Below are 27,222 nucleotides of genomic sequence, written 5' to 3' on the forward strand. Positions count from 1 at the left end.
TTTTCAGTGTTTTTTCCTAACCATTACAATTAACCTTATAGCCCTTCAACACTTTAATACTAAAGACAGCGTTATTGTTTTGATGTACCTGCATTTGTCAGGGTAAGGGGTTAACACAATGATTGCACTGTTATTATGATAGCAGTGCATTACACAGTCGTGGGAGCCACCGACTGTTTTATGCTGTTGTGTTGACACTGACCCTCACCGGTGCTTTGTATCCTGGAAAGGTTGTGTAGGAACCTCATTTTGATGGTAGTTTATTACAAGGATATCCAGCGGGTGTTTGAGTGGATGCCCCTTCCATCAGTAAGGCAAATTACTATCCAGTTTTTTAAGAGATAACAAGCTAATGGAGAAGTTTGATCTGATTCAGTAGGTTGCCTTTCAGCTATACCTAGTTTGACCTACTGCAAACTTTTTTAGTGCTTAATTAGGGCTGATCAACTGAAAACCCAATAATGTTAACCAGAAAGAGGTTAACCCGAGTTCTGTCGAAAATAAAGGCTCTGTAAAGCTTATCACTCTCACTGTCATGACCAGTGAAGCCACGGCAAAGTCGAAAAACGATCCGGGTAATGGATCGTATTCCCATTTAGCAGTGTAGCATCAAATATGACAGTCGGCTGTCAGTGCTAATGATGGCAGCCCAGACACCTCCTTGCTGGAGCTGACAAATCCTGTTTCTGTGTGCCAAGTAGCTCTACTGTAGTTATCTCAAGCAGTAAAACTTTTGTTGGAGTTCCCATGCTTCTTCCCAACATTTGGTGGTAAGTAGGAGATATGTTCAGCCTTAATTAGCATACAGTAGCTTTAAAAAAAAAAATCCATAAAATTATCACACAAACCAGTTTAATTTGCCACAGACCTGCATTTAATTAGTGCATGACTCAACCTGCAGCTTAAAAGGTTCCATGCGTTTTCAGCCATAAATGAGCAATAGTAATTATCGCAGTCACACTTCTAGTCACCTGCAGACTAGCAATGTCATAAATCATCACAGACTACTTCAAATGGTGATTCTAGGTAAAGGTATCATTTCTATGAGACACAATACAGGCAATAATCATTTACACTTTGCATGGTTAAGATGTTTAGAAAAGTCGTCTGGACTAGTGAAAGTGTAAACGCTTGAGACTTTGTTTCGCTTATAAGGCATTTACTAATATCAGCACAGCTTCCCATGAAGCCCATCAGTATTTATGCGTGAAAATATCATTTTACTTCTTCTCACAGTGAATAAAAGAAACAAATGTCTAAAGTGGTTTGTTGCAAATAGGATTTAGTTAGTGGCACTGCAGCACATATGGCAGCCTTTATACATGTTCTACATTTGCACTAAAGATATCACCTTTCCCTGTGCTCCACAAAAACACACAAACACACACCCACAAACCATGAACAGATGCTCATTGCACCTCTATCTCCCACATAAGAGCACCCTTAAAAGTGTTTGTTCCACCACTACGGTGCTTATTAACATTAAATCATCCAGCTATGGAGTGGGTGGCTAACTGTGAAATGACTCACAGACACAATACCAACAATAATTAGGGAGGCATTGTTGAGGCACTTCCTTATCATTAGTTGTTTTCCAACTAATGACAAGGAAGAATGCAGTAGCACAACCCTTTATATCAAGTGGAGTGGTAAGCACCATCTCTCTGTAAGTAAATAACCCATCCATCCTCATTTTACTTTTTTGTCAGCGGAGCAGGAGTGCAGGGTAAAGTATACCATTAATGTGGGGCTCTTTGACATGTGGTTTAGAAAGGAAAAGAAAGGCACCTCCCTACAGAAAGATGTCAGACACTTATCCCTCACATCTCAACAATTCATATGACTTCTAGGGATGCTTTATGCACCATTACAACCTCTATGTAATAAAACAGGAGTAGGTATATTGTGAAAAATGGGGCAGGAGGTATGAAAAAAAAATCTCATTGGAAGGTTTCTGGCAAAATACTTCAGCTGTACAGCTGTGTTTCCTGATACAGCACAGAAATACTTACACTGTTTTATTAAATGGATATACAGGACATGTGGCTTAAAATTATTTTTTAAATAAACAATCCATCAAAATTCAGAGGTTATGTGAATTGTGGCTGTTATGTGCAAAGTACACAAAGAAAGTTGCGTTTTGCTGACTGTACTGCAAAAAAATGAAGTCGGAGAAACTCACAAAGAGTCATATCCAAGACAAATTAATCTTGCTATGTTATCAAAAGCCAAGGAGAAGTAGCGATTCTTGTCAAAACTGAAAAGTGCTCATAAAATGATAAGTATGAGTTGACCTTCAGGACAATGGCAAAGATCTGTTAGGTGATCTTTGTGTGCAAGTTTTATAAAGACTATATGAGGATTAACAATTCTTGTGCATTGTGGAGTGACGGTGGAAAGGGCAATGGACAAGTCGCTGTCCATTGCCCTGTGGCTTTGTGGCTTTGTAGCCTTAGACCAGTACAGTGGACCCATAATTAATGCAATGATGTTTAATGCCAGTGTGACAAGAATACGCAACTTTAGCTTTCTTTAGTCATCAAAATAAAGGATGACCTGCTGAAGTTCAACCTGAGCAGAATGGAAAAGAAAGCCACTTTTAAGTGGCTTTGAATGTGGCATGGTAGTTGGAGTATTTCCCACAGAACCTTCTCTAGGGTTTACAGAAAATGGTCCAAAAGAGAAAATACCCAGTGAGCGGCAGTTCTCTAGGCAAAATTGCCTTTGTTAATGCCAGAAGTCAGAGGAGAATGGCCAGACTTCTTTGAGCTTATTGTAAGACAACAGTAACTCGAGTAACCACAGCCAATGTATGGAGAAGTGCATGAACGCACTACATGCTGAAGTTTGAAACAGATGTGCTACAGCAGCAGAAATCCATACTGGATCCTACTCCTGTCAGCTAAGAAGAAGAAAAAACGAGGCTACAATTTGCACAGACTGCTCTGATGAGTCTCAATTTCTGCTGCGACATTCAGATGATGGGGGTCAGAATTTGGCATTAATAACATTAAAGCATGGATTCATCCTGCCTTGTATCACTCGTTTAGGCCTGTGATGGTAGTGTAATGGCCTGGGGGATATTTTCTTGGCAATCTTTGGGCCAATTGCTGACAAAGTCCTTCCCTTTATTATCACAGTGTACCAATCTTCCAATGGCTGCTTCCAGCAGGATAACATGCCAATTCACAGAGCTCAAATAATCTCAAACTGGTTTCTGGAACATGAGAATGAGTTCACTGTACTCAAATGGCCTCCACAAGTCTCCAGAACTCAATCCAATAGAGCCCCTTTGGGATGGGAGATTCACATCATAGATGTGCAGATGACAAATCTTTAACAGCTACATGATGCTATCATATCAATATGGTCCAGAATCTCTGAGGAATGTTTCCAGCACTTTTCTAAATCTGTGCCACAAAGAATTAAATTTGTCCTGAAAGCAAAAGGTGATCCAACCAGGTGCTATTAAGGTGTACCTGCTGGTGGCTGCTAGTGGCTGGTGCGTCTGTATGACAATGGCATTTAGCTATGTTATTCATATATCTGCTGCAATTATGTGTCTCTCTCAAGACACAAGTTTAGGAAACTTAAATATAAGGATTTTCTTTTTCTGTAGCAAGTATTCAAACCATATGGCAACATATTCACAATATCAAAAACGCACAAGGTACATATTGTGCTCAGAATTAAGAAACTGATGTGTGCAAACACAGAGCCGTAATATAAGACAGATTCTCATTTTTTTTTTAAGTATGACTGATTCAAAAAATTCAATTAAAAAGAAATGTAAAATTCCTGAAACTAATAATACGACAAACTGTATGTGAATGCATGTGGAAGAGGTGCTCAGTCAAACAGAGCATCAAATTGCTATTCCAAGCATAAGATAATGAAAACCCCATGGATGAGTCTGTCTGCAGAGAAGTGTTTTTGTAATGTGGTCAATACAGAGCGCAGACATATCCAAGGTTTGATTCATACTGTTTTTTTTGACATGGAATCGATATGTTTCTTAGTCTTAGAGTCAGTGTGCAAAACAAAGTGTCAACAAAATAACATATGTTCTTGAAGGTAACTTAGTCTGTATGATTTATCGAATTCTACCCCAAGAATACAGTAACAGGAAAAACATATGACAGCCTAACAGGCAATTATCAATAAAATGAAAACTCTCATGCTGGTTACTGAAACCCTTTACAAATGAAATGCGATTGATTGACAGGTAAGAGACAGAAAACTAAAACAAGCAAGTGCCTTTCGGTGCCATAACAAAACGATTCATTTGCATTTTAATTTTTGATACTCTTCAAAAAACAATCATTAATTGACTAACACTCTGTTTATTGAGATTCCTTGGCAAAGACTTTAATATGTAAATATAATATCACAAAACTAACTGATAAAAGAACAGATGGCCAGGTAACCTCTGGTTCTTCTGCTGTAAACTGGTGTAAACCTTTCATAAACCAGAACATCAGTGAGATAGTAGTTAATTCAGCTCCGCAGCTATAAAAGTTTAAAGTAATTTGAACAATACAGCAGGAGGAGTAGCGATTCTTTTGGGTTCAGTGATTCATTTCATTTTTGGTCATATTGAATAAAATATTAAATCCATTTTGTAAATGTTTGTAATTTTAAAGGTCAGAAGAGGAAATTATTCAGAAATTGTGATTGAAAAAAACTATTAAAAAAAAAACTCATCTCAAGGCTTTATAATGAGTCTATGACATTGTCGCCATTATGTCACCCACAAACTGGTGAGTGACGTGGTAGCTATGGCCATTTTTTATACATTGTTCTCAGGTAGATGCGATTTGCATCTCCACTCATAAATTGGTGATTTATTTATTTTTTTTAAAATAAAGCTGTTTTCAATCTTATGTATGCAGAGCATATTCTGCCGGGGTGTTGTACAACCAATAAACAAAAGCAAATGAGGTCCCTGAGTGGTAGAGCGCACAACCCCATTATGCAGCAGAAGCTCTTTCCTAAAATTTTATGGTAATTTTCCACCCCTTTGTATCAGAAACCTGTGTTTACTTCAATTATCTGAGATGGAACTCTAAAGGTTAACTGCTATTGTCTTTCACAAAAAAATAATAAAAGCTCTAGAACAGCTGAACTGACACAGTGAGGTTATTTGTTTTATTTTATTTTTATGTCTTTTTTTTAAGTCAGGTTGTATAACGCCTGTACACTCATATGATACACTAAACTGTCAAATGTGTCAGTTGTATAATTTGTGGCACAGAAATCTGCTGTCATGGGCTTTGGGATGTACTTAAGGCAAACACCTACCAGAGCCGCCATCTGTTATATATAAAATTCACTACTTGACACTGACAGTATGAGAAACAATGCCCAGGATCACAGTAGTTGTTTAGTTCCTAAAAATTATTTTGTAGGAAAAGAATGTTTTGATGGCACAGACTTTGAAGAAGGAAAAGGCGCTTAAAGGTCATCAGGACAGCTTTCCCCGTGTGCGGTGGTGCTTTATATTCAACAGAAGGGCCTCTGAAGGTAGAAGAATTGTTCATCCAGAGATTTGGCTCATAAATAGTGGGGGAAAAAACAAGGAAAAAGACAACACTGTAAGTCAGCATGACTGGCATATACAGGGTGGGCCATTTATATGGATACACCGTAATAAAATGGGAATGGTTGGTGATATTAAAGTCCTGTTTGTGGCACATTAGTATATGTGAGGGGGCAAACTCCTCAAGATGGGTGGTGACCATGGTGGCCATTTAGAAGTCGGCCATCTTAGATACAACTTTTCTTTTTTCAATAGGAAGAGGGCCATGTGACACATCAAACTTATTGGTAATGTCACATGAAAAACAATGGTGTGCTTGGTTTCAATGTAACTTTATTCTTTATTTTATTACGGTGTATCCATATAAATGGCCCACCCTGTATATTACCAACACACCTAATACTGTTACACACTGTGATACTGATACATAAGACCAAAGCTTATGTTAGGGTTTTCAAATACTAACAATTAGAGTATCAGCTTAGATACTCGTTCACAGCAGGATGCGTGCTGTGTTCGCCTCCTCCTGTTGTTACAACATATAGCTCTACTGCAGATAGGAAGGCACGCAGCTCTGTCACTCACTAGTAATGGAAGTAGCTGGCATTCACAATACTGAACAACACTTTAAGAGGAAAGTCAAGCAATTGAACAGCTACCATAAATATTAAAGAAGCCAACGCATACATTAACATTAGCCATCTAACTATTAGCAGTGATACGATTACCACATTAGCCATCCGTTAAGTTATCATTAAGGTAATAGCTAGCAGCTATGATTAATATTAACAACAGTTAGCAGGCCTGCCCACGTGTAATGCAATGTTAATTCAATGCTACAAGTTAATACAGTGTTAATACACAGTGTTCATTTAACAGAATATCATAATTATTTATGTCTAAAAAGTGCTCTGTTTGGCTTAAAGTCAAAGAGGGAAGCTGAGAAACATCTACTAGCCTACAGAAACCAACTCTCCCTCGGAAAATTTAAAATAAAAAGTGTTGTCAAATATATACACCTTTCACTTACGCTGTTTTTTTTCTGCCATTAATAGATATAGTAAAGACTGAAAGGAAAGAGAGAGGAGAAGACGTGCAGCAAAGGGCCAGACTCGAACCCGGGCCAGCAGCTATAGTCGCCTGCTCGTCCCACTGAGATAAACCAGCGCCCTACACTTTTGTTATTGTATGTTTTATGCTATTTAAACCACCTCAACACCAGTGCCATCTTGCTCTACTCTTTATTAAAAAGAAAAAAAAACCTTGGTATCACAAATTTCATTGAGTAACCAGTATTTTCTTTGCTTCTAGCAAGGAAGCTTGGCTACATGATTACAACTTGTGACCCGTTTAATTTAATTTAATTACTCTATTATAGTATCAAACTACTGTAGTATTTGTCAAGCTGGAGGAGAATATCTGAAATTAAAAAGGAATCAATCCACGTCAAGAGGTCTCATTTTTCATTGTGTTCACCGAATGACAAAGCAGGGAAAATATAAACTAAATCTTGGTTTCCTTTTGAAGTGTGTAGCTAAAGAATTATTTGTTCACATCAAACAAGAGAGGAGAACCTCCCGACTCATTCCACTGTATTGTTAGTGTAGAGAAAAGGAAGGAGGGGTGAAATTCTCACTCCTCCTTAATTGGATGTAATAGCTAGAGGGAATAAACTTGGTTTGGCCTCAGGGAGGGGAAAGTAAGAAGAGAGCGAATATGTTTGAGAGGGCTGAAAATGCTAAACATCCATGGAAAACTATAAAGACAGACAGTGTGGTCCTGGTAAGCTGAACACGTATGCAGACTACCGTTCAGAAACTGCCTTATAAAGATAAAGGCACAAAGAGAAGTAGAAAAAAATTAACATACAGGAATGTGGACTGGAATTAAAGTCACCAGAGAAGCGAGACAGAAGAGAGAGATCTAAAGGAAGCAGCACATCACACAGATGAAATGGGTAAACGATAACAGAGCTTACACTGGCCACCAAGTCTGTGAAAGCTTATCGAAGGTCCTGGTCCAGAGAGACGATATCTACGCCTTTGCTGCAGGGACATTTGAGGATGAAAGAAACCTTAGGTGCTCCTATTAAGTCAGACAGTTGGTGAGCACATTCCTTTACACCGCCCCCTCTGAGTTAAACAGATTTCTATATCTACTGGAAGTAAGGGGGTCAAACAAAGGGCTCAGTCAGGTTTTACTTTATAACAAGGAAATTTAAGTCTGTTGATGTTTGATATTAGTTCAGCTTTTTTACTTATTCTTAAGGCATTTACAACCTGCAAAGTGTGTTGATATTTTTTGAGCTGTCATGGGAGATGTCATGCTTTATGATATGGCCTGCAAATATCATTTTTCCTAATACACTTAAATGTGAACCCACTGACGAATACAGTCACGCCAGTGTTTTGATCTAAGTAACCAATGCAAGCATTTCTTTGCATTTAAGCACTGCTTTGTTTCATTATAAGTTTCTCATTTTAAACTAACACGCAATAAAAGGGGAAATTGAAACCAAACAAAACAGAACAGTATTTAATTGAACCAGGCAATTGGATACATTTACTTTATTAACTGTTAAATCTAAATTCAGAAGGAACTCAATCTCTCTTTTTCTGTATTTTCTAAGAGAGTTCCAATAAACAACAGCAAGAGGTGTAGCTGTGGCAAACTATGCGTTCAATATATTCCCCACCCTCGTAAGGAAGGAGGCACAGATGTGTTTCCAACACTGGCTAAAATGCAGAGAGAAGCATACATAATACATAATACATAAGAAAAGCAAATTATTTCTTGTTTATTTGTGGGGGGCTTTTAAATCTGTTATTAGGCATTAAACAAATAGTTACAACTTTGATCATTATATGTTAAAAGCATTTATGATCCAAAATTCACATCCCATAATTGGTATGGTTTGGTTGAGCTCCAGTCAGTGTGCGGCCTGAAGTATCACCAAATGTAATAATCACCTCAAAGGCCTGCACACCCAAAAATCTGTCTTTGGAGTCCTTGTCATAAAGCAACTTCTGTTACTACAAAAGCATCCAGAAATGGAGCTCAAAGGATTGGAGATCTCTCTTGCCAGCCAGGAGCATCCTCTGAATTTATAAGTTTGGTTATGCTGAAATCACTTTCTTGCTCTTTTCTTGCCTCTACTGCTTCTCTGACTTCATAGTGGGAGTGTGCTAAATTTATTTTTTAGCCACTCTGTACAGAGATATATTCCCAGAGGAGCTCAAAATTCCAGATAAGACCATCAAGGCTAGAGTCCGTGGTGTGGTTAAGACCTAAACTGTGCTTAGAGAAAGAAAAAGTAGAGTGGCTTGAAGTGAGGGAGGGGTTTTAAAGAAATGCCCATCTAGCTTATTTCTTTTCTTTTGTGTAAAGGTCTCCATCCTTGTTAAGAATAAGCTGGTCCCCCATTCTGCCCTCTACTGTTCTCATTACTGTGCATCCTGCCTCAGCCAGCACTAAGCCCTGCAGAGGTGCACAGAGGGCTTTCGTCTGAGGATAAGATCGATACTTCTCCTCATCATGGGCCAGGGGCAGCGATAATGCACTCAGCCCAAGGCCTAGAGGGTTCACAGGGGGTTTTTTTTCAGCAACTTGGGATCTAGCTTTTTCTGAGGTGAACCACTACAGTATGAACCATGACTACAGAACAAATGTATGCAACGGCTACAGAACAACAAAAACATTTTAGATTTGAAACAATTAAGAGGTCCTTAAAAAATCTTTGATACACAGATGCAGAAGCACGACCTTAACTGACAGGGAAAAGTATTCACTGCTCATATCATGCACCTGTTATGAATGTCTTATTAATCTAGTACTTACAATTTGGATTTAACATCTTTCAGCCCTATCCAAGGGATAATGACTGAGTGGTTCAACCAGCAGACCCAACAATGCACTGTGCCTAAGCAATCCTCTTTTATATAAAGTCTTTCCTTGACACACTAGTTGCATTGAAATACACAGCATCAAAATTTAAGTGTGGGTTATCATGTTAGTGTCCTTTCTCAAGCATCTATTCTATTAAATAGTAGTGGCTGCTTTTTTTTCACAAGTATTGCATTACGTTACTTAATTATTCCCTGGAGAAAGCAATTCTTTGCAAACATATTGTTACATTACTTTTAAATGACTCCATAACATGGCCTGAGACACACTGTCAAATTTAACATTTAACAATATAAAACTCGGAGGCTGCAGTTCCACACACTGAGAAAAATACCCATCGTAATGAGGAACACAAGCTTGTTCCTTAGGTGTTTATGTATTACACAAGGCCATTAAAGACAGAGGCATTAAAGCTGGAAAACAGCCCAAATAGCACTTCCCAACACCAAAGTGATTCTGCTGTTTAACTAACCTCCGAACAATCTCAGCTGATTTTATACTTTGTTTTATTTTATGTTACTTATACAAAGTGTTCAAGAGAAAGTTAAATGCTGCAGTACTTATGTCAGGTTTAGTATCCCTTTAGGCTGATATTAAATATCCTATTAAAGATGATGACCATGCTTTCAAAGTTCTGAATTTTGATCTGAAACACAGAGTTCATAAATATGACTCTTATAAAGGAAAATAATCTGGGGTGATGAGGTCAATAATAAAAGCTAGTGCATGCCTGTGCTATTGTTTGGCCTCCTGTTGGCACCTAATGTATGTAATTAAATTGAGAAATGTGAAAAAAAGTAGGGGTGGTAGATGTTTTAATGCTGAAAAATGGGTCATTTTAGCCATCTGCTAGGTGGTTGCTAGGCAACGTCCCAGCATCATAACGCCATGCATAATTAAACTTTTGTAGTGATACATTTTATTTTATTGTCATAAAATAAAAAATTATACAATGTTTTTGTAAGGTGTTCTAGGTGCATACATGCTAAAAATTGGTACAAGGTAGGCAAGACAATAACATCATAATACCTGATATGATAATATTTCATATAATGACTTTCAGTGTCATAACATGTAATGTATATGCCAAGTGTGGTTGACAAACCTAACAAAACAAGCAAGTGAGACAGTTTTCCATTTATTTATGAAGGAGAAAAAAACAAACTATAATCAAAAATATAGAAAAGGTAACTTTTATGGCCGGTGACTATTAGATTTACTTACAAATACATATTCTGCAATTTCAGAGGTAATAGTCAGGTTGTTACAGGAAACAGTGAAATAATTATACTGTAAGCAAATTTAAATAGTGTATGTGTAAGTAATTTTATGTTGTGCATTAGTAATTTAAAGGCTTTTTTACACAATAGAAGACAAATTATACTGTAAGTAATTTTAAGTACAGTATAAGTGATTTTAAGTACTCCATAATTTTTTGGTGATGATCGAGTATTATGAAGTGAATTCATGTTGCATTTTTACATCTTTATTTAATACTCATTATGTGCACGATGGATGTTCTATTATTCGAATGTGTTAAGTTGTCTGACGCCACTCCATAATACGAATCTTGCCCTGAAAAATAAAATGTACTTACAATGTAAGATTTCCAAATAGGTTTTTCAACAAGAAATTATGCAGTAAATTAGTTATACAGTACTTAAAATTACACAAAAATTGGTGTCTCCTTTCCTGTAAAACACTGAAGTCATTCACAACAAAAATTACTTGCGTTATTACTTACATTTACCTATATTACAACTGTTTATCTGTTCCCTTTAAAAGCCTCACTTGCTACCTCCTTTATCCAGTACACCTTGCTAAGTATTTGTATGTCAATATAATTACCCTGTAATTTCAAACAAAATACACTGACCTTTAATTACAGGGGATTACACTTTTTTTCTGAGGCCATAAGGAGAAGTAGAATAAAAAACAGAAAACTTACTTTTATTCAATTAGCTATCTATCAAATTACAGAAAAAATAGAAATATGGATATCCCTCAGTCACAAAAGTAAAAGCCAAAACAATTAAATAGTGCTCAAATCTTTTCTCTGATGTAATTCTCAGACAGGCAGAGACGCATAGCATCAAGGCTTTTTGATGGATTGTGCTAATTATTATGATTCAAAAGCATCCTATTTCAGGTTCTTGCTCATTAAGAGCTAGAAAAGCTAATTGGATTAAGTAAATATGTCATTTTCCAATACAGCCATATCACAAAGGAGTAATGCCACTTGGTGCCTTTCAATTTTTTTAATAATTGCGGTCATCAGATTACGTATTTGCACAGACATATTGAGCAGTATGATACAGCTATTTCATACTGCTAATTGCTGTAATGCCATCAGACATATTATTTTCAATGGTTATCACTCATATAATGGGCACCTATGCTTTGCTATCTGTCTGAAATTCTTGTGAAGACAAAAATGTCCTTTTAAAAAGCAAGCTAATTGAGTTTCGTTTTGATTATGTTTAAAGGTTTGAAGACGCTGGTAATTTGCTAAATTTGTTCTTCAAGTCCTGTTGAGGGAGAACTATGAAAGACACCTGCTTCCCACCACCATCCACTGGACAGCTGATGCTCTGATGGAACTTCACAACATGCCTCTCTGCTTTCTCTCAGCCCCCACCTCCCCCTTTTCTCTCTGCACGCTCATTACAGATGCCCTAGTTTGCTTGTGAGCCAGGAGAGCCTCGCTAGCCTCATTACAAACTTGGACACCTCCCATCTTTTGTACCTTTTTTCCAGACAAGATCTCCCACATTCATGCTTGTATCCCAGAAGTAGCATAAAAAGATTCATCAAACATGTATAAAGTAGTAGAGCTCACATCTCATCTGAATCTTCGCAGTAACCGCTGAAGAGGAAGGTGTCTGTGACGGAAAGTGCCGCTGCAAATTAACGGGCAAGGAAAGACAAACTAGGCAAAGCAAAAATGCATTTTAGCTGGAAACTGTGACACAAATTTACGGGATTAATGCATATTCAACAACACATCTAGGCATTTCTTTGACCCTGTTCCTTAAATGTTACCTCATTAGCCCTCTTGTTGTTATGATGTTTTGCATTTGGCATTTTGGATGAAAGAAAAATTATGCCACACTTTTGACTGAGCAATGCTGATTGAAAATTCACAAAGAATGCACTTGTACGGCAAATGCAAATGTTTAGTCATGTTTTCCCAGCTTTTGCAAGTGTTTTTGTGAGACAGGGAGACACAGGGTGCTTCAGAGAACCAATCAAAACTTTGATAAAAGCAGGAAATATGGCTAATTTAATATTTCCACATTTCTGCTTGAGAATTTTATCAAGAAAAATTGAAATCAAGATTTGTGTAAAATTCTACATGTTTATTTTCTTGTCAAAAATACACAGGAGGGTTAAACCATGCAGCTTACAAATGTCTAATGGATTCTGAAGCCTGTTAGCTTAGCATAAATACAGGAAATAGGAAGAAGTCGTTTCATTCGATTAGCTAGTTGTGTTGCTAAGTGTGTGAAATCCTTATATAAAGTTTGGTTTGGTTTGGTTTTTTGTGGTTCGTATTTTCACATGATTACCAAAATAAATCCATGTTAAAAACTGCTAAAGAGGCAACAGATCACAACAATGACACTGTTATAATGGGTGTATTTTATGGTCATGCACACATATTAAACATTAACATCTACAAAAACTACTCTTTTTGTTGTAAGTATTAAACAGTAGAACTACCTGTTTTACCTTTGACACAAAGAAAAGTGAGATTTCCACCTGCTTCTATCCACCACTGCTATATTTTGCAAAACAAAGCTTCCCTTCTTTTGCAGCAATACCTGCCAGGTTTGAAGTAAATTTTAACACTTTAGTTAATGAGAATTTGAAGGGTTTAATTTACTTATATAACATTCAGTCTGCTAATATAACAATTAACATAACCAGCACTTTAAAAGCAGTGTTGAATCAAATTAAACATAAGCTAGGAGGCTGTTTACTCCAGTTAAATACTGAATGAACAAATGTGAGAATGGTACTGATCTCGTTTTCTTGCCAACAGAACAATTACCATCCCCATTAATTAACAGCACATTTATTTAAATGAAAAACATATGGATGAAATGATGAGCTACTTTGTTCTGTCTCACTGCATAGCAGGTCCTTCACCTGCCACAATTTATTGTTAGGTAAGTTGACACAGGCTATTTGAAAAGTTAAAAATTGCTAGTAAGCTCTGTAGTGTTCCTCTTCAACGCAGGAAACATCGAAGGACATGAAAAATACTTGAAAAATATCTTCTGATTCTTGTTCCCTTCATACTTCACACCCGAAGGCCTAAGCTGTGCATTGTGTGCAACAGAAAGGGCAGGCCTTGACAAATTGAATTTTTTTTCATCCTGCTTACCCCTTGGTCAGTGAATTTCATGTCGCAGGCACTACTTAGAGATTCAGTGTCAAGCAAGAAAAGGCTCAGTGTGTGAGTGATGATGTACAGTCAAGGGTGATTACTGAGCTTTGACGTAAAATGCTGTATTCACTTTTCAGTGATTTTACTTTGTCTTTGCCTTAGCACACATCTTTAAAAGATAACACATCTTTGTAACCGAACAGCATGCGGCACAGACAGATAAACACGCTGCTAGTGTCCAGTCGATAGCATTATTCCTATTATCCAACCACATCTCCAACGAAATGCAGCAATAGAACTATGCTTCTATGTGTATAATTATAACTTCTAGAGTTTGCGTATGCAAGAGAGGAAGACAGCAAAAGTGAGAGTGCAATATCCCACAAAGACTCTCCTTCAGTGCACTGAACACAGTTAAAAATACACACTGCAATTTAAACTTTGAACTTTTCAGTTGCTAATTCAATCTGTCACACTCTTCACAGGTTCAACACTCAGTGCAGAACAAGATTTCAAGCTTAGTCACAATACACTGGCAGAATCTGCAATAGAGCACACCCACCTAGGACAAGTGAACAGGTTAGAGAGATCAAATTTGTAAATATTTCATGTGCCTCAAACAGTGGTGAGTTGTACAAAGGTCTGTTTCAGAAGCAAAGTAGATAAAATAGGACGATATCAAACATGGTTAATAATGCAAGTTAGAATTAGGTTGGGTATACAACATGAAAACTAAACTAAATAAGAGGGAAGTAACAGCTTGAAAGCTGAACAGTTCATACATTAAGCATAGGCTGACATTTGTTTCATTTCTTCCTGTCTGCCTCCTCTGATTGTTTACTCTAGAATGTGAGAAGTCCTAAAACAGGCATAAAATTAAACATGACAACACCAGTGGTGTAACGCTTGACTGTGCTATAAATGACACACTGTATGCTACACTTTTTCTTCTTTATAAAATATGGAGAAAGTGAAAACAAACAATTTAATGGTTCTTGTATAACTCAGTGGTCTTGTCTATCACTGAGAACATGTATTCTGTGGTTTCTGTAAAACTGATTGATTAATTGACTGAATTCACAAACGTTAAAGGAAAAATGGTTAAAAAAAACATCTGTATTCAAACAGGCAAGCACGTTTTAAAGACCACATGGCCAGCTTGTGTAGCAACAAGCATATGGATAATATCAATGCATATCATTACATCTGCACATTCTGGCAGCCGCTTATCATCCTGTATTTCCACACATGCTGTAAACAGATTTAATTTTAGAGAAACAGCTGCAGAGAGGTACAGTTAAACTATGTAAATATACAACTTTGCCAACATACCAATTGTGTCCCAGGAGTTAGCTAAATCTGAAAATGAAGCAGACTACTGTTACTCTGCTATGAAGTGTGAAGTAATGGTCCTGATGTGTCTGTTACATAACTGCCTTGTTTTTTCTGTGTCTACCCCACTTGGGCATCATGGTGGTGCAATGGTTAGCATTGTTGCCTCACAACAAGAGCATTCCTTCTTGGGCTCCCACAGGACTATGAGAGCTGAATTGTTTAGTTAACTGGTGATTTTGAAATCGTCCGTGGCTGAGCAGTAGATAAAGTGCTTAAAGTTTATAGAATAAATTGTTGTATGAGGCTATGGTTAAACACAGCTTCTGGCCTAAAGCACTCTGAGTGATCACCGTGACCAGAAAAGCACTAAATAAATTCTGGTGTGTTTCCATCAGTGTCTCTGTTAGTAATGAAATGGCATCTCAACAGCAGTTCGGTTACAACATTTATACCACAGATTTGGTCTTGGTTTCAGACATTGTTACACTTTGTTCCATTAACAAAAACCCACAGAGCACATTTCAAAAGCAAGGGCTGCACTAAAACTTGAATGTTTTACGCTGATGTTGGTTTTGGTAATATAGAAACTAAAGCTTTTTCCCAATTCACATGACCCTGACCTTCGACCCATGACCTTTAAATATTACATACGAAAATGGTGGATTTTTATTATTTTTACCCATATGATTGGAGCAGAATAGGCTGAAATTTTTAAATTGTAAAAACTGTAAAATCAATGTAACCTTGTAGGGCATAAAAAAAAGCAAAAGAAAAAATGTGTTGTACAGCTCTCTTCATGCCCTTTCGTATGATATACTACTTGGAGATTTTTTCAAGGTCAACTTTGACTTTGGGTGCTAACAATGACGGTTTAGCTCAAATGCTTAGCCAATTTAGATACTCATGGAGTTTTTGCTGATTTTGATCTTGACCTTTCACCAAACTTGAATCAGCTCGAGCTGTTATTAGTACCTAGCATGACACAAAATTTGAAAAAAATATCTTAGGAAACTGAAAACAGATTCTCTCTCTCCCGTCAGGTGGAGAAATATGTTGGATCTTTAACAGTTAATGTAGCTACTGTATATCGTACATGCTGGGAATGGCTCTAGCCTTCAATGAGAATGAAAAACACGAGTGGATCGAGAACGGGTGAGCAGTTGGATTCTCCACATTAAGCAAAAGTATGAAGTGGAAAGAAATACTGACTTTTTGGTCACAAATCAAATTGAGTGTTAATTCAATTCAGTTCTGTTTGATTTAAAGCATGCAAACTGGTCACAGTGGTGTCAAGTAATATTTTAATGTTGGTATTTTGGTATAAAACCACAATTTTCTTTCTACTTACTATGTGCTATACAGGGTTAAGACCTTAATAAGTGGTTACTGCTACATTTGGCTTGTCCTTGGTTTATTACTGAGCTAAAAACAAGAGGAGCTCAACTGAAACTATTGCTGTCTTGTGACATGTTGTTGAGCATTGAGACTCTAGCAAAAAAAGTTATCAGAAACTTGTGCCTGAAAGTACAAATCTGGTGTAAATTGTTGCAACCTTTGCCCTTTTTGTGAGGGCAACTGACTGTGACTATGTCTCGCTTTGATTTTCGGGCAGGAGTGGTTTCTGTTCGATGAACATCATGTTAAAGGGAATTTTCATCCTGGCTCTCAGGTCTATTTTTTCTTCCTCTTTCTACCCGTGGCTGGTACTACAAACCCCAAGGATAATCTAAAACATCTGGATGGAAAATGTTGCACTTAAAAAAAAAAGCACTTATCTTCAAAATGGATAACATATACATTATGTCATTACCTAAAATTGCTCTTCTGAAAAAAGAAATGTTCAAAGCAAAGGCTTCCAGTTGAAACTTGTCATATCCAGACTGATCGTATCCTGCTTCCTCTCAGTCACTCACCTGTTTCTATTCAGCACAATTTAGTGTAAAATCGGGCTGACTCACACGATAAATAAATGGATGTTGTTTTGTGTTTTGCCAAATGAGTGAAGTATGGATGCACTTCCACACTGTGAAAAACAGCCAGAATTGCTGCCTAGACTTGGTGTGATGACATTTCTGGGTTACCTCTCCAAGCTTCAAGCACAAAAACCAACTCTTCTGTACACACACAAACACACACAAAGAAAAACAGACAATACATTCAGTGCATGTACTAATATACTCAAATGTAAGTTGAAATACTGTATAATACAGAGCTGGCAAGTCTTTAAGAGTAAAAAGCTGAAAACACCTCAAAGAAGTTTTAAAAGAAATTATATGTTGCAAAACAGTTACAGTGTTTAATTAATTTACATGAGTGCTAGTTATTTCTTATAGGTTTTATGGCATCATAACTGTCAATCAAAGACAGAGACATAATTCAAGGATTTTTTTTTAAATATAGACTGAGTTGGGACTCTTCATTTAAGTATGTCCTTGGGACAGAATCAGGAGGCATCATCTCCTTGGGACAGGTGGCCTAAGCACTTAATCTCATCTGAACTAAAGTAAGTAGACTGGCCTGACTGAATATGGTGGGTTCTTTATCAGACCAAAGACTAAAGTACTCAATCTCATTTTAACTACAGCAGCTTCACTTCCATCTGAAGCAGTTTAACCATATTTGTAATTAATACAACCAGAAATTGTCTCTTTTTGAGTGATGAAAATGACTCAAATACTCCCATACAAAAGCAAGAGTTACATTCTTTGTTTGTCCCCCACTAAAACTTAAACAAGTTGAAACTGCTTACATCTCATCAGACTTAACGGCTGCTGCAGTTCTGCACTTAATGCAAAATACTTTATTCTTCCTATTGATCCGTTGGGGAAAGGTGAAGTCTTCACTCATGGCCAAAACCAATAATGAATGCTGATACTGGTGTGACACCTCCCTGTCAAATACAGGGGTCCATTGCACTCAGCAGCCACACCCACTGAGTATAGAAATTGTGCTTGGCTGAGGATACACTTACAATCCACACTGACACTTGTCAGTAAGCTTTTCATTTCTCCCTCCTCCTAACTACCTATCCTCTCTCTCTCTCCCCCCCCCCCCCCCCACACACACACACACCTACACTTGGCACACCTACACATCTGCACAGGCAGTTATTGATAAAAACAACATTCTTAAAATAATATAGAGAAAGATAGATACAAACATTTTAACGATGTACGAGAAAACTCTTAACGTTCCAGCCAAAAAATACCCTGGTTTATCATCCTTTCATCCAACTTGACTGTTACCTGTTGTTTACCTTGTTAGGCTTCCTTATCCGTGAAAAGTTTGGTTTTAATATTTTTCTTGTGGCCCCAGGGCCTTTCTTTTTGCAGTATACCTCTGATTTTTAACCAAAAAAAATGGTAGCTGAACCTTGAGAATTTGAATTTAAAAAAAAAATCCAAGTTTGTTATGATACTGTACCATGACTGAGAGGTATCAGAATACATCTCTAAAATACATTTGTTTTATTTATATTTTAATATTATTAACAATAGTCATATCTGTGGCGTCGATAAACAAATCTAAAAGGCACTTTTATGCATTTAAAACCTATTTCCCCCTTCTGCCTCATGCTGACAGACCTTTATCCATCAAAATGCAAAGATTTACTCATTTATAAGAGGAGCTGTGCTTCTGCAAATTACTCCATATAAGTTTAGTGAACAGAAAATTATGAAATTTGTGCTTTTTTCTGAATTTATTTGCCAATAAAAGAAGCATTGCAGAAAAAGGGCCACAAAAGAGATTTTTTTCCATCTTTTTTTACTTAAACTAGCTTGCGGTGCTTTTTCAAATTAATCATTTCTTATTTATTGGTGAGTCAAACAAAAATGCATTGCGGATACAAATTTTAGTGTTAAATTACATACAGGTGATGTCTTCTGAATGTCACACATGAATAAAACAGTGAAGTAAGATCGCATTTGCAGGGGGAAGAATGCTGTTCATTGAGTTACACAGATCAAAAGTGTTTTGAACCTTCAGCGTTCCACTTCTGCATGCTTTAATACTTTATCATCAAACTACGTTGTGTGACCACCGTTCCACCACTAACAACCATCCACTGGCAGTAAGGTTTAGTACTAGAAGAGATACTGAATTGTCTGCTATAAGGAGGAAAATCAAGTAATCAAAAAGAAATGTCATTTTCATTTATAATTTTGGTTTGAAGCATTATGAAAACAGCATAATTGAGCTAAAATTGTTATTGTGTCACATGTGTCACTTTGAAGTGATCCACTATACCCTTTAACGATTTCAAACATGCAGGTCCACTTGTTAAAGTGCATATATTTGAAGTTATTACCTGCAACTTTTTTTGCATCACATGCAGTGAGTCTTCTTGTGCCTCCAAGAGTTGAAACATTAATTGTGACCCAGTGGGATTACTTAAACCCAGCATGTGGTCTTATTAATACTCAAGCTATGAAAGGGACAGCCCGCTGCATGTTCTTGGCTGAAAAATGAATGTACACTCAACGATAACTCACACTACAAATGAAGAATTTGTATAATCTTTTTACTCAAGCTACGGGGCTCTTTCTGCTTTTTTTCCTGACATTAACACTTTGCTAAGAACGCCACAGCTTAAGTCAGCTGTCATAATGTTATATATTGCCTTTAGTCAGTGATAGAACTTTAACGCTGTTTGGGGAAATACAGAATCAACATTTCCATAGTTTTGTGAAGAGAAACATCACCTTTGAGTTAAGGACTGTGGGAAAACAGACAAGCTATTGTGTGCAAAATTGCTATTTTTACTGGTGATCAGTCTTTGTGTTTATCTTTTGTCTGTTTGATGCCTTGAAGAATTCTTCCTTTTCACTCACTGCCAAATGCAGAGTTAAGCAAAAGTCACCTTGAGGATACAGAACTGGGCTTCAAACACGATAATTTTCAGTGTTTCAGTGACGGTCACATGATTATTGTACCATCACTGCAAAAGTCTTGAGGCACCTCAGTTTTGTGCAAGGAAATGGGAAATAGTTGGATGATTTACTGAAATATGTGCAAACATGGAAACCACAGTATATAAGGGGAAAGAGAGTTTTGACAATCCTAACAAGCCTGAAAGTCCATTTTTGGTAGGACCGCCTTTATTTTTCAACATAGCCTGGATTCTCTTGGGGTGTTGCCTTTTGTTCTGTTCTCAGTCAGGGTGATCCCACATTGTTGGAGTAATGTTGAGGTCCGTGCTCTGGGGAGGCCAGTCTATGACTGATAGTGTTCCATTGTGAAATTCCTATCCAGCTTTGCTTTCGCTGCATTGGCAGTGTGTCTGGGATCATTGTCATGCTGGAAAATGAAACCATTACTAGGGCTGTGCCATATCATATCATTTGTGAGGATTAGCTTTGACTGTTTGGTATAAATTTTTACATGATATTTTTACACTGACGATGTTGTAGCATCCCCATGCCTTTGTGTTCCCCAATGCATGCAAGCAGAGAAGCCCAGGCATGACTGACAGCAACAGCCACAAGTCAGCCAAAACTGAAACTACTTCAGCAACCTCCAACAAAGCACAGTACTCAGCAAAATATGCAAGGAAAATTGTTCCTGCCGAAGGTGGAAAGAACAAATGTGTTTCATGACTTGAGGAAATAAAACACACACATTGTCCAGGCTACGAAGGAAGACATACAGTACAGGCAGCTAATGATGTTCAACCCATTCAATTATTGATGTGTTTACAAGGTGGCAAAACAGGGCTTAAAGCATGAGCCAAGATTCAACAGAAAAAATATGGCTCATATTTATAATGTAATAATATTAATAATTTGGTACGTTATTTATTGTTAAACTACACTCCCTGGGTTACTTTTGTGCTTCCATTCCACACATCTTGTGTCTCTCTGGCACCACGCTGCTGGTAGCACCTTTTTTTTTTTTTAAATAGATTCACACTTCAAATCAGGAAGTGTGTCCTCAATGACAGTAGCTCATTGGAAAAGAAGGATGGAAAATGTCTTTCATTTACCTTCTTTCATTTGCTGCTGCCCGAAGCATCGATAAAATGCTCCAAATGTCTTTTTTCTAATTTGTCAGAAATATCATACATTTTCTCAAAGTGTCATAATCTAATTTCGAGGTCACATTGCCCACCATTAAAAATCAGATGGTATTTCTCCTCATTCATAATTACATCAGTTTTGACCACCACTGACTGAAAAGCAGGTCTAAACCACTTTTTTGAGAATGCACTGCACACAGTGTTAATATATGCAAGTTTTCCCCTCTTTGCGAATCACCTTGTTGGGGGGAAAATACAACTTTATATCTGTCAAGGCTGTGTTATCTTTGGCATTTTCGCAGCTTAAGAAATGAGAACAATTTCTGTGATTCTGCGACAGACTGCTAGTACCCAAGTCTCTAAAAATACTATTTAAAATTGGTTCTTTGCTAACTTGTGTGTTATGTGCAGACATAATATTGGTCCATTGTTATGATTTAGGTGCCCTTTTTATGCTTGAATGAATCATAGTTCAGTTTTAAGTGGCTTATCAAAGAGAAATAAAAACCTTTCTCTGAAAATGGTCAAGTACAAGGACTGGGTAAAAAGGCAGCCAATGTGTAAAAGAAAAACTCTTAAAAACAAAACAAAAAAATCTGGAGAACTATTTCTCGAGATGTCTTGATGCATGCTCAATCATCCAGGTAAAGAACTCCCAAAAAGATGATTCTGTTCATCTGGACGTAGATGAACAGCGCGGGAAATGTTTCGTCACTCATCCAAGAGTGACAACTTTTCAAAACCACTTTTATGACAAGAAAGTCTGGCAACCTGGAAGCTAAATATAAAGAAATGAGGGGTAGCTCAAGACTTTTGCACAGAACTCTAAATCAAACAAAACCACAAAATGTTATAAAATAACTATGAAACATCCATTTTTTTCCTGTCTGAAAGTTTGCGTTGACTAAAATACGTCTTTTACCACCATGCTGCTATTTTATTCTCAAGGCTGCATTAAAGCTCTTTGGTAAGCGTTTCCTCTTCATGTGTCCTTGCAACCTTGATAACCATCACTCCAGTGCCCTCCATATAAGTCAAGCATGTAATGTAGGCAGGAGAACTGAGATGGCAAAGACAAATAGCATTGTATGCATCACCTTGTCAGCATGACAGACAAATGAAGTCTCCTTCAAATATAAAAAGGATTAGTGAACATCTGCACTGACAACAAATATCCCTATTAAGTTCCACAAAAAAACAGCAGCGCTGTCACTACATCACTTAGTTCTATGTTTTCATATTCTATGTTGCGTTTTCTTGTGCAGGGGTTGTTGTCCAATGAGTAGCTTGGAATCCGTTGCTAATCATGGCTGCTGATTTGACAGAAGTCTGACCTCTCTCCACTGATTAAGGACTGTGCCATTTAAAACCGGATTGAAGAGCACTGTAGAGGTAGGTCGCCAGTTATTGTTATTAAAAGTCAGTCATACATCAACCATAACCTTTAGTGGCCACTAAAGGTAATGAGGTTTGGATAAATCTGTACAATTAATATGCATTATATAAATTTAAATGTCTGCAAACAAAAGCTCCATTTTATTAAAGATATAATAGAGATGAACCAAAATTCTGAGTCAGAGTAAAAAATTTTGTTTTTGCTGTTATTTATTTCCTCTTTTGTGGCAAGGAAACAAATATATCTTCTTTTAAAAGGCTTTCATTTCTTCACCACACTATCTTTGCACATCTAGTGCACAGCACTGTAGAGCTACAGTAATGTGCAAAAGGCTTGAAGAGGCTTATTTCTTCATATTTTGCTCCCAAGGAGCTAGACTCTCTTTTATTTATTTATTTTCTAAATAGCTCTCCGGGCCATCTTGCCCTGTGGTAGCTGGGATAGGTGACCGTGACCCTGGTGAGGATAAGCAGAAGAGGAAGGATGGATGGATGGATCTCTCCAGGCTTTTACAGGTATGCCAAATTACACAAGAATTGTACTGAAAATAATCATTTTCAACACTCCTTTTCAGGAGTGATGAAAACAAATGTGAAATTTTGGTTTAAATATGTACACAGGAGTCAGGAGAGAGGTACAACAGTGTCTACAGTCATCTGTAAAACACAACAGAGGCTCCGGTGAGGTTTGGGGATGCTTTACATTCAGCGCTATTGAGCATCTTCTCAAAATTGATGGAATTATGAAGGCAAAAACATGTGATTCGATTTGATCCATTATGCAATACCATCTGGGAAGCATGTTATTGGCAACAACTTCATTTTCCAGCATAAAAATGGTTCCCAGTACGAGGTCAATGCATTTAAAGCATACCTGGATAGAAAAACACAGAGAAAGACTATCAGTCATGGATCGGCCTCCCCAGAGCCCAGACCTTATTGAAGCAAGTGGGATCATCTTGATAGAGAACAGAACAAAACCAGCTAACATCCAAAGAAGAGCTTTGAATGTTCTTTAAGAACTTTTCCTGAAGACTGCTTAAAGAAATAACAGTGAAGCTTGCCTAAGAGAGTTGCGGCAGTGTTGAAGAATAATTGGGTCGTACCAAATATTGGCTTTTTAATCTCATTAGAAGTGCACAATCTCTTGCCTTATATACTGTATTGCCATGTATATTTGTAGCGTTTTCCCATTTTATATACAGAAATGAGGGGTGGCTCTTTACTTTTGCAGAGCAGTGTAGGTCACATGTCATTCTTATTAAAAATCATTGAAACATCAACCATAACCTCAGCTGCCAGTAAATGTGTTGACCTTTCAGATAAATCTATCAAATCAGCCTTGATAGATTTATCTATCAAGTCGGTATATCTCATTTATATCCATCCAACTGTTTGGAAGCAGAAGCTCAATTTCTCTCAGCTAAACAAAACTTCTGCTGCCCTTCAGTAAGCCTCCCAACCTCTCAAACCTACATCAAATTGAGCATGATGAGCAATTTAAAGCTGCCAACATTCGCAAAATTGCAATATTTCTACATTAGTCTATTGTTTGACTTCTTCAACTGCGTTACACAAGTGCAATCTTTGGCTAAAATGAACAGCAGTCAACAATATTAACACTAATCATGGCTCACCAATAGCAAACAATCACACTGCCACTCCAGATGGCTGTCCATTCGACTAAAAGCCTCTAATTGTGAAGTCCTTATCACAAGACTGGGGCTAAAATTAAGATGCATAAAACTCATTAAGGCTGACACTCCAAACAAAGCACAAAAGCGTCTTACATATCCATCCACAGAACCCACGGGTGCAGTCATGTGCTTTGTCCAGACAGACAGGCAGGACCCCAAACAATGTGTGAGAGTCAGCCCCAGTAACCAAAGAGAGGAGGTGATGTATTGCACGCTGACATGGAACAATGCAGTCTGTTTTACCTGAAGGCGAATCTTTCTACCCCATCAATTTGTTTCAGTGGACAGAGGCACCCTGTGACATCCTCCATGCAGTGTTTGTTAGCCGCTATCTCAGAAGACACCTGCTGTCTTTGAGCAATGACATAAGGTAAGTAAACCGTATCTTCAAGGCAACACAAAGAGATTTCTAATAATCACAAGACATTTTTTTCTGCCACTTTCTTCATGACAGCTGAATGCTTTCGTGTCCCTTTTAATCTGACTGTGGATTTTTTTAAACATGTCAGACTGACAGCAACGGTGACAAAGGGGTTCGGTTGCAAATATAGCTGCCAGGCTGACCAATATGACAGTTGTTCAAACACAGATGAAACGTTAACACTGTCGATTAACCTCTATTTCCTCCTCTAACAAGCTCCCTTTTGTGACTAAGGTTACAGCTTAACTCATTTTTGAAGCAGATGGACAAAAAAAATAAATCCCTTTACAATAGCACAATTTTTAACTGGGATATGATTAATTGAGGGACTAGTCCGGGGTTTATTTTTAACTCACTGAGCCTTGAAACAAGTCGACCCGCGGCACCACGGCTCTCTGCTCTTCCTGTACATTCATTATGCCAGCCTACCAGGGAGTATTATGTCTTGTAACAGCTGACTGTGAGTTGACACTGTGAGGCTTAGGGAGCCTTAGAAACTCTGCTTGGGGCACACTCCCGGTGTAGAGACAGAGGTCTGTCTGACATGTGTGACTCCTGAGGCAAGCGTGTTGCTAAATGAACAGAGACAGGGACAATGGCATGACCCACTTCTATCAGGACTACCCTGTTTTCTTTATCAAAATATATATATATATATATATATATATATATATATATATATATATATATATATATATATATATATATATATATATATATATATATATATATATATATATATATATGTGTGTGTGTGTGTGTGTATCCCACAGGTACGGCTCTGCACTGATGGTGGAAAATATATAGCGGCCAAAAGCTTAAACATCCCCATCACCAGAGAACAGGAAGGGCAAAAGGGGGGAGGATGTAAATGATGGGAACGGTGATTCAGGGAGTCAGGTTAATCTATAAGCTTTCAGCAGTTTTCTCTCTGCATAAAGCAGTGTGACATGTTTTGGTAAGACTCTACATTAGACTTCAATGTCCATTTACCCTACTTGTAATATTGCGCTGGTTAATAATGATAAGGCAACTATTACAGGATATATATCACCTCTAGATGTGTCTAGTCACCACGCAAGAAATCTTTCTATTCCGTTTTTTTTTCTTCTTCTTTTTATATTGGTTATTAAAAAAAAGGGAAAATAAGGGGAGAAAGATGCCTTTGTCCCCCTGCATTAATTAACGAGGGCTAAACCTGGACCCTCAGCTTGTTTTACCCCATGTAAGCTTCGCACATAAGCCAAGCAAGCAGCTGAAGATGGTCACTGTGAGGGCGCACGAAACACTGGAGCTGTGCACATTTGCCTTAATTGTGCGCAGTCTCATGTGGCCCTTATTAAAGAGCAATTACACACAGATAAAATACACAATCTGCCGCTTGTATACTCAAACAGGTCTCCTTTAAACACAATCAAACCAATAAACTAACGAGTCGTGCACGGATAAAAAAAAAATAAAAAATTTTTTTTAAAAAAACGTGCCGAGATTGCTCCGTTTCCCGCGAACAATACAGTGTTGAACCGTTCATGTGGGATACCCCCACTCCCCACGATCCTCTTTGAATAATCACCAGCACTTTGTCACTTTCAGTAGAATATGTAAATATGACAAAGGATTCTGATCGATCCCCTGTTCGGTGATGCTCCCATGCTAAATAACTATTTGTGTGGGGAAAAAGAAAAGAAAATGTAACAATGATTATTTTTGCCTGTCACTTGTTCCGCTCACCTTTCACACGCTGTGGGACAGCGGCGCTCAAGCACAGGGCGACGGAAAGGAGTAGCGGTCCCATCCTCTCACAATAATCAGGTCCGACTTCCAAGGTTACGGAGCTGTGGGTAAAATCGCGTGGCAATAGCCCAAACTTCTCCTTCCTTTGCTCCGGCTGGACTGTGAGGGTTACCCTGAGAGCTGTTGCTATATGACTATGTCCTCTCAGGTAAAGTCTTGCGCTGTGATAAAGTCGGCAGAGAGGGAGACACTGAGAGACAGAGTGAGAGACTCGCCACCTGGATTTTGTCCTGCAGGAACAAGTGGACTGTGCCTGCCGGGCACTGCTGCTGCCTCCGCGCTCCTACCGCAGTGGTGCGATGTAGTGGAGAGAGCGACGTGTGCGCTCACTCGGTGCTGCCGGACGACTACTGTCAAACCTCCCAGAGTCAGAAGAATTATCACTTCCGCTACACACATACAAAATAAAACTAGAAGCGATGACTTTTAATTTGAACTGCGCTTCATTTGATGTCTCGTGTATCCAAATAAATAAGTAAATAAATAATAATTATAATAAAAAACAAATAGTACCATGTTTTTCGACGACTTTTATTTTCTTATTTTTAATTCTTTCTCTCTTTCTGATATCATGTCATGTAGAGTTTAAGCCAATGCCTGTTTACGCAGTTAGTTGTATTTATAAAGTTATTTTTAGAAATATTAAAAATTAAGTTATAAAGCTATTTTTTAAATGATAAATAAGTTTTTGTTTTTTTCTATTTCCTAACTATTTTATTATTGTTTTAA

The 27,222-nt window shown here is 37.6% G+C and overlaps 1 protein-coding gene across 3 annotated transcripts in view; it reads right to left on the bottom strand.

Annotated features, from left to right (window-relative positions):
• Positions 1–26,843, bottom strand: part of edil3a (EGF like and discoidin domains 3a) — a 124,431-nt gene extending 97,588 nt beyond the window's left edge. Inside the window, exon 1 of one of the 3 annotated variants that reach the window (XM_085181370.1) lies at positions 26,431–26,843. In XM_085181370.1, coding sequence (XP_085037496.1) covers positions 26,431–26,494 — 64 coding nt within the window. In that variant the 5' untranslated portion in view covers positions 26,495–26,843. The remainder of the gene's footprint in view (positions 1–26,430) is intronic. The other 2 variants (XM_085181369.1, XM_085181368.1) reach the window with 2 other exon arrangements.
• Positions 26,844–27,222: the final 379 nt, after the last annotated feature.

This window comes from Neolamprologus multifasciatus, chromosome 12 (genome assembly GCF_963576455.1).
Source record: "Neolamprologus multifasciatus chromosome 12, fNeoMul1.2, whole genome shotgun sequence".
NCBI classification, from domain to species: domain Eukaryota; kingdom Metazoa; phylum Chordata; class Actinopteri; order Cichliformes; family Cichlidae; genus Neolamprologus; species Neolamprologus multifasciatus.